Raw genomic sequence first — 12,379 nt, forward strand, 5'->3', positions numbered from 1 at the left:
AATATTAAACTAATAATAATTAGTTAGGATATATAACAGCATCTTTTATTGCACCACCTCAATTGTCATCACTAAACAAAGAATTTCCTAAGCCAATTTGAGGGGATTTTCTTTTCCGACACAGTCTTTCTTATATTAGTATTTGTTTGACACTACTGTATATTATTATTTTAGGAAATAAAGTGATTGCATTATAAAGAAAAATAATACTATAATAGTCCATTTCAGTTAATATTATAACAGGTTATCAAATAAATTTAGTATAAAAAATTTACTAAAAATCAGTTTTTGTTGAATTTAAATTTTAGATATTTCTTCTAATTGAGTTTCAAATATTGTATGTTGTTTAAGAAATTTGAATCTTTTTATATTAAATATTGTGGCTGTGCAATATTAATTTTTAAAACTTTTTCTTATACTAAATCTAGGTAACCGCATACAATTTGCATTTTAAAATGTAAATTAGATCATATATTCTCCAAAGTGTGACATGTTATGGTGCATTTAAATATGAATTATTACTCTGAACCCTACTCTTCCCAATTTGTCTGATGTTGTGTCGGCAAGTAAAATGAAAACTAAAAGGATTACAAAAGAAGAAGATAATATTTAAATGGTTTGATATGTGTTTAATCTATCCATCATATTATTTTAATTTTGGGTATATAATCTATATTTTATATATATATGATTTAAATTTATCTTTAAAATATTTTTTTAATTAAATTGATCCTTAGAAAATTACAAATTAATTATATTTGTCCTTTAGTTATTTTATTTATAATTTTTGTCAACGATTGATGATGTGAAATATTAACTAATAGCATACATGCATGACACGTAACATGTTCAATTAGAGGTTGACTAAATATGTTTACGAAAATCTATCAATTTAGTCACTAGGTCATATTAGGAATATAATTTTTGTAATTGAAAAAAATAACTAAAATAATAAATTTTCATAAATATATTTAGTCAAGATCCAATTAGATATATCAAGTATTTATACATTATCAGTTAATGTTTTATAATATCAATCTTTAAAAAAAATTGTTAATAGAATGACTGAAAAACAAATATGATTAATATATAATTTTTGAAAATTAATTTAATTAAAAAAAAATTTTAACAATAAATTTAAAAAATATCTTATTTTTTAAAAACTAATTTAACTATTAACCCATTTCACATGCTACTAGTTACTTGAGAAATATAATAATATGTAGAGCATTACATCTACAATTTTTACTTCTTTATTTTTATTTAACAAAAGGGGGAAAATACTGATGAGAAATGCAATATGTGAATGGTTCTATGAATGTGGTTATCCTTAATTATTCATACATATATTAATGAATAATTTATTATGTTAACGAAGAACACTCATGCAATTGCTTTGCCTGTTTAGCATCTGATACTTTTCTTTAACTTTTACACCAACGTTAAAGCACAATTTAGACCATTAATAAAATTTAATTAACTACATCAACATGCATGGTTGGTAGGCTATTAGCTTAAATTAATCCTAAATTTAGCACGAGTCTTTCACTTTAACAAAGAGTGGTCCTCCTTAGTTATAGTATATATCTTCAATTTACTTTTTCAACAAATCTTTTATTATAAAACCCTAAAATTTATTCTTTAAGCTAAACAGTATATATATATTCTCATGATATCTCTCTATTTGGTAGGATAAAAACTAATCCGTCACGAATCAGAATTTCATTTAAAGATTTGCTATTAGTCAATGGATTGATGCATGCACTAGATGGATTCGAATTTCCTACGGTATATATCTCCTAATTCAGCAGACAAAAGACTAATTTATCATAGATCGAAGCTCTATTTACAAATTTATTGCTGGTAAATAGGCTGCTGCATGCAGTAGCGGATCTAAAAAATTTTATTAGTGAAGGCAAAATATATAGTATAATAATAATTTTTATAATTATACTATGAATCTATGATATTATAAAATATGATTACTTTTTGAATTATTTACCCAACAAATTAAAACAATAAAATAATAATTTAAAATAATAACAAATAATTTAAAATTTCATTCTTCTAGGTTTCATATTTTAAAAAGATTGAATAATTTTTTATTGTCAATACAATCAAATGTCTCTCTTTCTAAAAGCCTCCTTTTGTTAGAAGAGGTCGATGAATTATTTTGGGATCCAATCTCTAAGACCATGTTCTTTTAAAATATTTCTCCATTACTAAAAGAATAAATTTATAAACCTAAGTTAATTAATTAATAAAAATAATTTATAATTCCATACAAATTTAAAAGTATAATATAAAATTATAAATACAAAACATAAACCAAAGAATAAAAAAAATACAATATAACATCAAATTAAGAATATATATAGTAATAAAAAGTCTCAAAAAATATAGATGTTGCAAACCACCCAATCTTAAAAATAACTACCCCACAACATTATCATTATTCCTCATCTTATAGCATCTTCCAATAATGAGATTCACTATAAAAATAATTCTCAATTCCAATAAAGAGATTTATTGTAAAATTCAATTAATTTTCAATAACAAAATGCAATATCTTAATTCAATTATACATTAATATACACAAACATAAATATCCAATAATCCAATTATTCAATAACATCAAATATTCAAATTCACAGTTTCACATCAATATCCGAATTCACATCAATTATTCAAATTTTAAACAGTATTAAATTCTTATTTCTAAATTAATAAAATCAATTCTTACTGGAGAGTGGAGAAATGAGACCGCAAGAGAATCACTGACGCAGAGACAGAGAGCGATATAGACAACAGAGTGGTGAGACAGCCGGACAGACGGAGTGGCGAGAGTGCGAGATCGTGAGAGACGATGACGGAGCAACAAGTCAGCGACGAGCCAGCAATAAACTAGACAACCAACAACGAGTTAGCAGGAGACAGTAAACGTAGAAACAAAGAGCAAGCAAATAGGATAAATCAGAAGACAGCGAGCCAGCAACAAATCAACAGCTTACGCGGTGAGCTGCGCATCAGTTACGCGAGAGGGAGAAGGAGGTAGAGACAAAATTGAGAAAGGGGAAAAAGAGAAGGGTGTTACGGACTTAGGAATTTCAATTTTGGGGTGGGATCAAATTGTATTTGGGAGTGGGGTTTAGGGTAGGGTCAGATTATTTTTGGGATTTCAATTTTGGGGATGGAGTCAAATTGTTTTTGGGAGTGGGGACACTTTTTTTTTTACTTAGTGCTTTTTAGTAATTTGTCAAATTCTACTGGAAGCATCTATCTCCACTCACCTATGAATAAATCCGTTCCTGGCTGCATGTACAAAGTGAATTTGAACTCTTGACACTTACTAAAACAGACAAGTAAATTTATCATTAAATTAATCTAATTTGGTTATACTTTAGACATATATAAGCAGATAATTTTTTTTGTTGTCCATAATATTTTCTAATCCAACAGATCAATGATGATTAATTCATCACAAATTTAAAATTTTATTTAAGAGTTAATTATTAGCCAATAAATTATTACATATACAAAATGAAATTCAAATTTTTGTTACTTATTTAATCCAGTTTATTTCCATTTATTTGAAAAGCAAATCAAATACTTCCAAATAAAGCATATATATGTCAGAGATCTAGTTGATTTTTTAATGTTAAAATAATTATTCTTTATTACGCTTTGAGACTTGTTTTTTGAGTTTTGCTATAAAACAATAAACATCGCCACTGCTACTACAATATAATAATGCTTTATTTTAAGCTAGCTACTATAATTCAAATATTAATACATACTAGTGTATGAACCCGTGCTTAGCACGGAAAAATTTATAAAAGTAAACAAAAAATTATATGTTTGGATACTTTAAAAAAAACACAAAATAATTATTATGTTAAGAAATTTATAAAATTATTATCAAAATCAAAGTTTAACTTAAAAATAGTGAATAATAATTATTTTACATTTTTTTAAGTAAAATAATTATACATTGATACAGAATTTAAAATAAAATTAAAATATTTATATTAGAATATTATTTTTTCAAAGACTTTTCTATAAATAACATTGATGGTTAAATTTGTAGACATTCCTACGTGATTTATAAGTAAAACTTTTAAATCTCTCTTACTCTTAACTCTTGAAAGTGCCACATATAGTTGGCCATGTGTAAAAACTGGTTTGGACAAGTACAATCTAATATGAGATAAAGTTTATCCATGAGACTTATTAATTGTCATGGCAAACGATACTATTATGGGAAACTGTCTTCGTTGGAATCTAACTGGGACGGTTTTATTTGTTGGTATCATATTCATTCTTGGAGTCAAAGCAATATGACCAACATTGTTATCTGTTAAGACTTCACATTCTATGACATGATTTCCAAGCTTCCTAACTTGTAGCCTTATACCATTACAAAGACCATTTGGATTGGTCAATATTTTTCAGTAACATCACCGGATTACCAACCTTGAGTATTAATTTATGTGGAGGCAAACCAGAGCAATTTATGCTATTCAGTAATTCAGGACCATAGAGATCTAGTTGACTCTCCATATTCCCTTCATCCATACAAATCGAATCCGAACCAAGATATAATTTTTTTCCTCCAGGAATGATAGCCATCAGATGGTTGTTGACCTCTTCAACGATGTCCAGTGTGGGAGCTAGTATAGTTCTTGCTTTGAAAAAATCCTTTGTGGACATGTTATCAAAAATATTTGGATAAGAAAAATGAACCAACTCATCAAATGCCTGGTCCGAATAAGGAATAACAATATCTCCTGGAAGACATATCTCAGATTCACCATCCATATTGTCACATATTAGACCATCACAAACTTTCAATAACCACTCACCAAATTGCTCTGTCTCATCTTCATCTGAAGCAATCGTCCCTACAGAAAGTCTCATATTTTTTGTTAGTTTGAGTACCTGACAAAACTTCTAAAGGTAAGATGAATTCACGGTTGAATGAACAATATCTTGTCTCGATCCTCGTGAAATGACAGAAAGAATGTCTAAAGTCTCCACCTAGTACAACCACTTTTCTTCCAAAGGGCAAATCTTTGTTATATGTTGGAGAAAACCTCATGATATCACCTAAACATTTATCAAGCACTTCATAGCAGTACCTACTAACCATTGGAGCCCTATCCCAAATTATAAGTTTGGCTTTCAACAGCAGCATTGCTTGAGGAGAACCAGGTTTGATGTTACATACAGAATTCTCAGTTATATTCAGCAGTATTTTGAACCTTGAGTGTGCCGTTCTTCCATTGGAAAGAAGTAAAGATGCAATACCACTTGAAGCAATGTTTAACATAATATCACCCCTTGAGCGAATCTCAACAGACATAAGGTTCTAGAGAAATGTTTTTCTAGTACCCCCATAACCATACACAAAGAAAAAAAACCCTTCATCACAATACACAGCTGTAACAATTTTATCGAATACATATTTCTGCTCAGGTGTTGCGATGGCTAACATGTTTGAGACATTTTTCTTTAAATCATCCCTGTTAAAGTGTAGCTCTTCCCTGATAACCCTTTCGGTTAACAAAGAACTATCAAATTCAATTGCTAAAGGCATAGGAGGATAGTCTTTCAAGGTTTTACCATAGGAATGTAAGATCTTGTCTATATCCATTAAGCACAACTGATTAATCTCATCATCTGATATGGTTAACTCTGCATATTATACGATACTGTAAAAAGTTAATCAAACTAAAAATGATCAATAATGAAGAACTTTTATAATTGCAATTATAAAAACTCACTCCTTATGTTCATCACGATTCTTTGTCGATACAAAATATCATCTGAGAGTTCATGCCAACATCTATCCCAGACATGATCTGGTCTTGAGATATTGTTGGATGTTAATAGAATGACAAATAACCTTCTAACATATGATCCCGAGGCCCACGAGCTTGCTTCCTTAATTGCATCCATGAATTCTCTGTCATCTTGCAAGAGTCCAAAGACGAAGCATGCATCCCTATACGTAGCATAAATTGTTCCTCCTACTGTTCTTATATCTCAAAAATTCATACATCCTCTTTGAGTATTCAAGAGAAGTCGTTGGTAATATTCTTCGGTATTTGCTGCAAAAAACTTGTTTAAAATCCCACTTTTAAATTGCTAAATGGCTTAGGCTACATGATTTCAATTATTATGTAGCTACACATCCGCATAAGATTAATTTTTCTAAAAAATATAGAACAATTCTAAAATTGTGTAATTTGCAGATTATAACTGCTGAAAGTTATTTGAACATTTGTTTTCTAGTGTAGATAAATCGAATAAAATGGGCGTGGGGTACATGCTGTTAAGATTTTAAATTTAAATCATCAAATAAATAAGATCAAAATTGAATATAAACTCGTCATTACCTGCAGGTACATGAGTCAACCTTCCAATTGCGAAGCCTTGCTTTCGAGGAAACCACTTTGAAGCATAGTCCTTCCAAACAAACTTGGTTGGAAACTCAGCATAAGTCAGACTTCGAGCATAGGGATATGACATGTTCGCCGCCATCTATCCCAAAAACATGGACTTGAGATATTGCTCTTTCAATGATATCATTCACATTAGAAGTTTCACCATAAACCACAGGTTGCTCATCCTCCAAATAGAATGGAAGTCTAATCACAAATGGTTTTTTCTATTGGATTTTGTATCCAAATAAACCAGACTGCCTCACATGCCGAAATGTACCTACAATCGTAGTAATTCCTAATTTTGTCAACAACTTGTGTGGCTTCTGACGGATCATCAGCGTTGTATAGGGTAGTTGTTATGTGGTCATTGCCCTTATGTACATACTTAAACAGATACTTAATAGAACTTGTTTGGCATGTGTATTCCACATTTATGTGACACCCAAACTTGAGCAACAGTTCTGGATTATAAGCAATAATGAACTTATTGTCTAGTACACATTCCCTTTTCTTCACTGTTCGACCGTTATGAGTACGCCTATATTTGGGAAACCCGGCTTCATCAATGAGTGCTCGCTGTCTAAACTCTTTGGGATAAAACTTTGAACAGGATCCATTCTTCATGCAAGGTGAATTCTTGTTGTACGGACCACATGGACCATGTACCATGTAATTTTGAACAGCTCCATGTAGATTTGGCCTTTCATTTTCATCAGGAATCTTAGCTGTTATATGTTTGTCTATGTCATCTGGTGTTTGTGGCTTGAACTCGATACTCATGAATTAAATGATATGTGCATGCGGAAGTCCTCTCTTTTGAAACTCTATAGTGCAAACATCTGAAAATTGAAAAAGACAAATGAGTATAAACATATTAAGTGCTGAGTAAGGGCATCGAAAAAATGCACCCGTCATTCTCAATATGAATGACCAACATGTCAATAAGTTTGCCATCCTTCACATATTTCTTCTCACCCTCTACACCAGTCATAACTCTAGCAACGTCTAAAATAAATATCAAACAGAAGATTGTGCACAAATCACCCGTCTTAGTGATATTTTGTCATAAAAACAAAAGAAAAATTAACTTATGTACTTGCCATAAATCATACACTTACCAACCAGAAAAGGATGTTGAGGAGAGTATCCTATAATTTTTCTAAAAGGGACCAACTTAATACCATATAACGGTATTGCATCACAGAAAGAGGATAAGACAGTAGTTCTTTTTTGAAAAAATAATAAAAAATGATGTGATGTTGTGCGGTACAATCCACAGTTATTGCTAACTCTAAAGTATGTAAAAACATGCACAGCTCCCTCCGATATCAATGATTCGAATACAGATATCAGATCCTTATTTACAGAAGTATGCATAGTTGTTCCCTATTTTTTTCACAAAGCAAAATATTTTATTATTCACTTTCTACACACAGTACCAATAAGGTCCAACTAAATAAACAAATAAAATTTATATAAAATATTTCTTTCAACAAAAATAACTAAATAAATTAAAAATATGATTTAATTCTAAAATATTAAGTATTAAGTATTAACTAACAGATTTATATTCACCCAAAAGGAAGAATATGCATATAATGGATTCAAATATTTAATACTTTAATGTATACTATCATTATATTTTACACAAAAATTTAATTATATATTAACATAATAACTAAAATATTTAATTTAAAATGACTAATTTTATTGTTTAGTGACTTTCACTTGAGTATAAAATTTTTGTACTTGACTTTTTTTTCACGCAACTCATATGAAAAACAGGTTGAGAAAACTTTTGATTTATTTTTTAACCATAGGTATTAAAAAGAAAAAAATTGTGATGACAATCATGCATGAGAATTAAGTGTTATGTAAAAGAGGGTTAAGATTAACGACAATCATACATATGCGTTAGTCATGCTCTTATTATTTTTCTCTCTTTTTTTCCCTCCATATACATCTTTGTTTAATGTGATTGATTTAGTCTAGAATTTTGAATGTTAAATCAGTGGAGGCTATATTGCTTATTTCCCAACTGTTAACACTATCTAGAGATGCTTGCAGGGACGGTTCTACGTACACGGGTGTGGGGGCAAGCGCCCCCACTACAATTTGAAATTTTTTTGAATAGTATATGATAATAATATTTATTTGCCCCATTAGATTATTAAATTTGACCCCACAATAAATTTTTACTCTACTTTTAGTACTTAATCGTCAATTTAAAAATTTTATATTAGAAATTCGTTAAAATAATCAATTCTCAAATTTAAACAAAATTAGTATTCTTTTTTAAAAATCAACTCAAAAGAATATTATTTCTCTTCTTTTTAAATTAGCTTTAATTTTTGCAAAGTAACTGTATTAATTGAAAGAACTTTTTTAACTATAAATATCAATAAGAGTCGACTTCTAATTGTGTTAGGAAGTGAATTTTTAAATAATTATTTAGTAATATATATAAAAAGAAAGAAATGAAATAATCTGATTCTCAATTTTGTTGTGATGTACTTATTATTTCTTATCAAAGATATACATTATGCTTTTTTAGGATGTGAAAGCAAGAGTGACTCAAATTTTGTTGTTTTTAGTCGGCATAAACTCTTATATCTAATCTGCATTATTTAGTGATTATGTATCTTGGCATTAGTGCATGTCTTTGCAAGCTAAAATTTATAATTTTATATAACTGTCTATGAAAATCTTGCTAAAAGTCTCCCAATCCCTCTCTTTATTGGCCGAATACAACATAAGCTACATATTAAATCTGTTTTTTACTGTAGAATCTTTTTTTATGATGAAAAGCTTATGTTTTCTTGCAGGAAAGAACTGGGTTATATTCTTATTCTATTTTTGAATGAATAGTCTCAAGAAAAGCAGAAACTGCTGAGGTTGAAATTATGACAATTATGAGGTGAGAATCATACAAATATGGGACTAAGTGTATGAAAACAGAGAAACAATTGTGTGCATGAATAAAATTAGAAGTACCTACTCATCCATCAACACCATTTCAATAGAGCTAATGGATTTGGGGTCTTTGAATCTCGGTAAAGACCAAAGTCTGATTATTCTAACATGAATCTTTCAACATTTATTTGGCGGTGCAATCATCTCCAACAAATCATATCGCCTAATAATTTTTTATTTAGTGAAAAAATAAGAGAAAACGTAAATTCTAGCAAGTACGCATGGTAAGATTGTAGGATCACGCCTCTTAGGTTTTTATAGCAACTAAGAATAGGTATATTTTCGAGTAAACCATTTTAAAATCGGAGTGCATCCAAAATCACATATCCTCCATAATCCAAAAGAAGAAAAAATATGTCTTGATGATTTAAAAAACGAAAAAAGATTTGAATTAAAAATAAAACACTTATTCTACATCATAAATACTGGCAAATCAAAATGTACTGAGTGAAAAAGGGGTATGAAAATAAGATATGAATCCATGCCTTCCTTGCAATAGCTCACCTCCATCAGTTACAGATAGGGAGCATCCCGGTGCGACGGCAATCTAAACGACAACAATATCAGTGAAAGTCTCTTGCCGGTCCACTATCTAACCTCTCTGGTCATATTAGCATCTCTGATCGTCGTCGACCTCCTCGCCGGCACAACCCCGTCATCATTCCGTCGCTGTATGAGCAACCAGTCTTCTCATCTTTGCCGTTCTGAAGTTGTCAGTGCCAAGACGTCATTCTCCATTGCTGGCGTATATGCTTGCTCGCTGAGAGAGAGAAGACCCAAAAAGACTAAAAGAGGACTTTGGGTGCAGGTTGAAATAAATTGTATGAGATCCGAATAGGTTTTTTATCTGCCCAGATTGGAATCGGGATTAGTCTCCATAAGCCCATGTTTTGTTAAGATGCAATGGAGGCAAGCAAGCCAACATGGTGTGGGCCCTACTTTTTTATTCCCTTTTTATTACAATTCACAAGTTCTACTATTTGTTTGATTGTTGAATAAATCATGAATCTACATTGGGCCGCCTAGGAAATTAATTTATTTTGCTTACGTTTTAGAACGAGTTTAATTAATAATTTGTTATATAAAATTATTTTATATTTTTAATAAATCAAATCTAATGATATTAGTTAATAATATATAGAATAATTCCGTTTAGAATGAAGAAAGTTTTGCCTTATATTACTTTTATTTACGGAAATATAAAACTTAAAACTTAACAATCCACGGAATATAAAAGGCTAAGGAAATAAGGTGATTTATAAATTATCTTTAATTTATATATAGTATAATTAAATTTAATGAATTCAATTAGAATAAACAACAAATTATTTATTTTATTTCAGACTTTATAAATGAATAAACCAATTAACTAATATAATGAATTACAATTAATGTAGTATAATTAATTAAGTAATATAAATTATATTAAATTATATTGATATTTAAATATTTAATCAAATCAAGTAGTTGAAATCATTAAGTCGTTGCAATAAATTGTATTGAATGAGTTAAAATAATTAAATCGAATAATACTTTTTGGAGCATGCACTACAGCAAATGCGGAGCCTAGCGGCGGAGAAACAACGGCCCTAGCTAAAAACGCCGCTAGTTTACAAGATCCTGGCAGAGATCCGCGGCGGTCTGGCAGGTACCGCTAAACCTCCCTGGATATCGGCCGTGCAATCCCATCGCTGCACGGATGAATTCTTTGGACAAACATGGAGGAACATAGATATTAGGATTTAGGTGATACTTAGATTTTCAGTACATGTTTTGATTATGTTAAATATGGGGCATTAAGTATTAGCCAAGTACTTTACCTTTTTGGATGACTATTGAAATACGTTATTGACATTATTAAAATAGACATTTTAGATTGCTTTGCAGTTAAATATAATTAGACTTTTTTTTCCATAGTGCATACTTTTATAAAAAAAAAAAGTTTAATATTCTTTAATTAAGAAAGATGGGAAAAAATATATAAAATATAAAAAATAACAAAATTTAAGTAACGTTAAGAATCTTTAAATTAAAATTAGTTTAAGAAAAAAGGACCAGGTATGTAAAATTACGGGAAAAAAAAAAGTTCAGAATAGCGGCGGTTTCAACCCGCCGGGAATAAAATATTAAAAAAACGAAGCCTCAAATAGCGTCGGTTCTAAAACTGCCGCAAATCAATTTTTATTAAATTCCAACTGTTAAAACTGCGGCGGTTATAAACCGCTACTAATGTGTTTGACGCGAAACCGCAGATTCGCGGCGGTTATGCCAGCGGTTGCTGGTAACCGCCGCAAAATGTAACTCCCGTGCCCTTATGCACTGCGGATGATGCTCCGCTGGCAATCTGTTTGGCGGCGGTTCAGAACCGCCGCAATTCGGCAGAAAAACCGCCGCCATTCAATGCTTGTCCTGTAGTGATGCCACATCAGCTTCATCATTAAGTACAGAAATTCGATTTTTATATAATAGAATAGATACGTATTTAAAACAATATATGACTTGGCCTAAATACGTACTCTTGGTCGTTCAAGGGAGAAGGGAAGTTTCTTTGAAATATGATAACCTAATCATCAATTAAATTATGGAGTTAATGGTGGCATGTATAGTTATTACCATAATAACTTAATAAGTGGATCAATATTTTTATAGATACCCCATTTTAAAAAAATTGTATGATACTTTTATTTATGAATAGTTGACTATAGAAGCAGAGGTTGGGTTGTCATGATCAATCAGATTTAATTTTCTTCCAACTGTTTTTGGGCACGATTATGAATGGGAGAAATAAAAAACAATAATTATTTTGTCTTGACAAAAACAGATATTGTGTTCCCATAAATGTATTATATCGGATATGTACTATATATAATTATTGATTTGGTATTAAAATTTTTTAAAAAATTTGAATTTGAATTTTTTAATTTTAAACTTGTTAACCATAAAATCACTTATTTCAAAGC

The 12,379-nt window shown here is 30.0% G+C and overlaps 1 protein-coding gene across 1 annotated transcript; it reads right to left on the reverse strand.

Moving 5' to 3' along the window:
- Positions 2,740-5,362, reverse strand: LOC107626730. Its single transcript, XM_016329631.1, has 3 exons — positions 4,939-5,362; positions 4,474-4,787; positions 2,740-2,904 (listed from the first exon to the last, which is right to left on the reverse strand). Exons 1-3 carry the CDS (start codon positions 5,360-5,362, stop codon positions 2,740-2,742), a joined length of 903 nt encoding a protein of 300 aa, XP_016185117.1.

The sequence above is a fragment of the Arachis ipaensis genome, chromosome B02 (assembly GCF_000816755.2).
Source record: "Arachis ipaensis cultivar K30076 chromosome B02, Araip1.1, whole genome shotgun sequence".
Lineage (NCBI taxonomy): Eukaryota > Viridiplantae > Streptophyta > Magnoliopsida > Fabales > Fabaceae > Arachis > Arachis ipaensis.

Coding starts and splice junctions, on each gene's coding strand:
- LOC107626730 (XM_016329631.1), bottom strand. CDS start 5,362: ATGTCTGTTGAGATTCGCTCAAGGGGTGATATTATGTTAAACATTGCT. Junction 4,788..4,938: donor ACCTTTAGAAGTTTTGTCAG/GTACTCAAACTA, acceptor TATGTCTTCCAG/GAGATATTGTTATTCCTTAT. Junction 2,905..4,473: donor CACATAAATTAATACTCAAG/GTTGGTAATCCG, acceptor TTGGTTGTCTAG/TTTATTGCTGGCTCGTCGCT.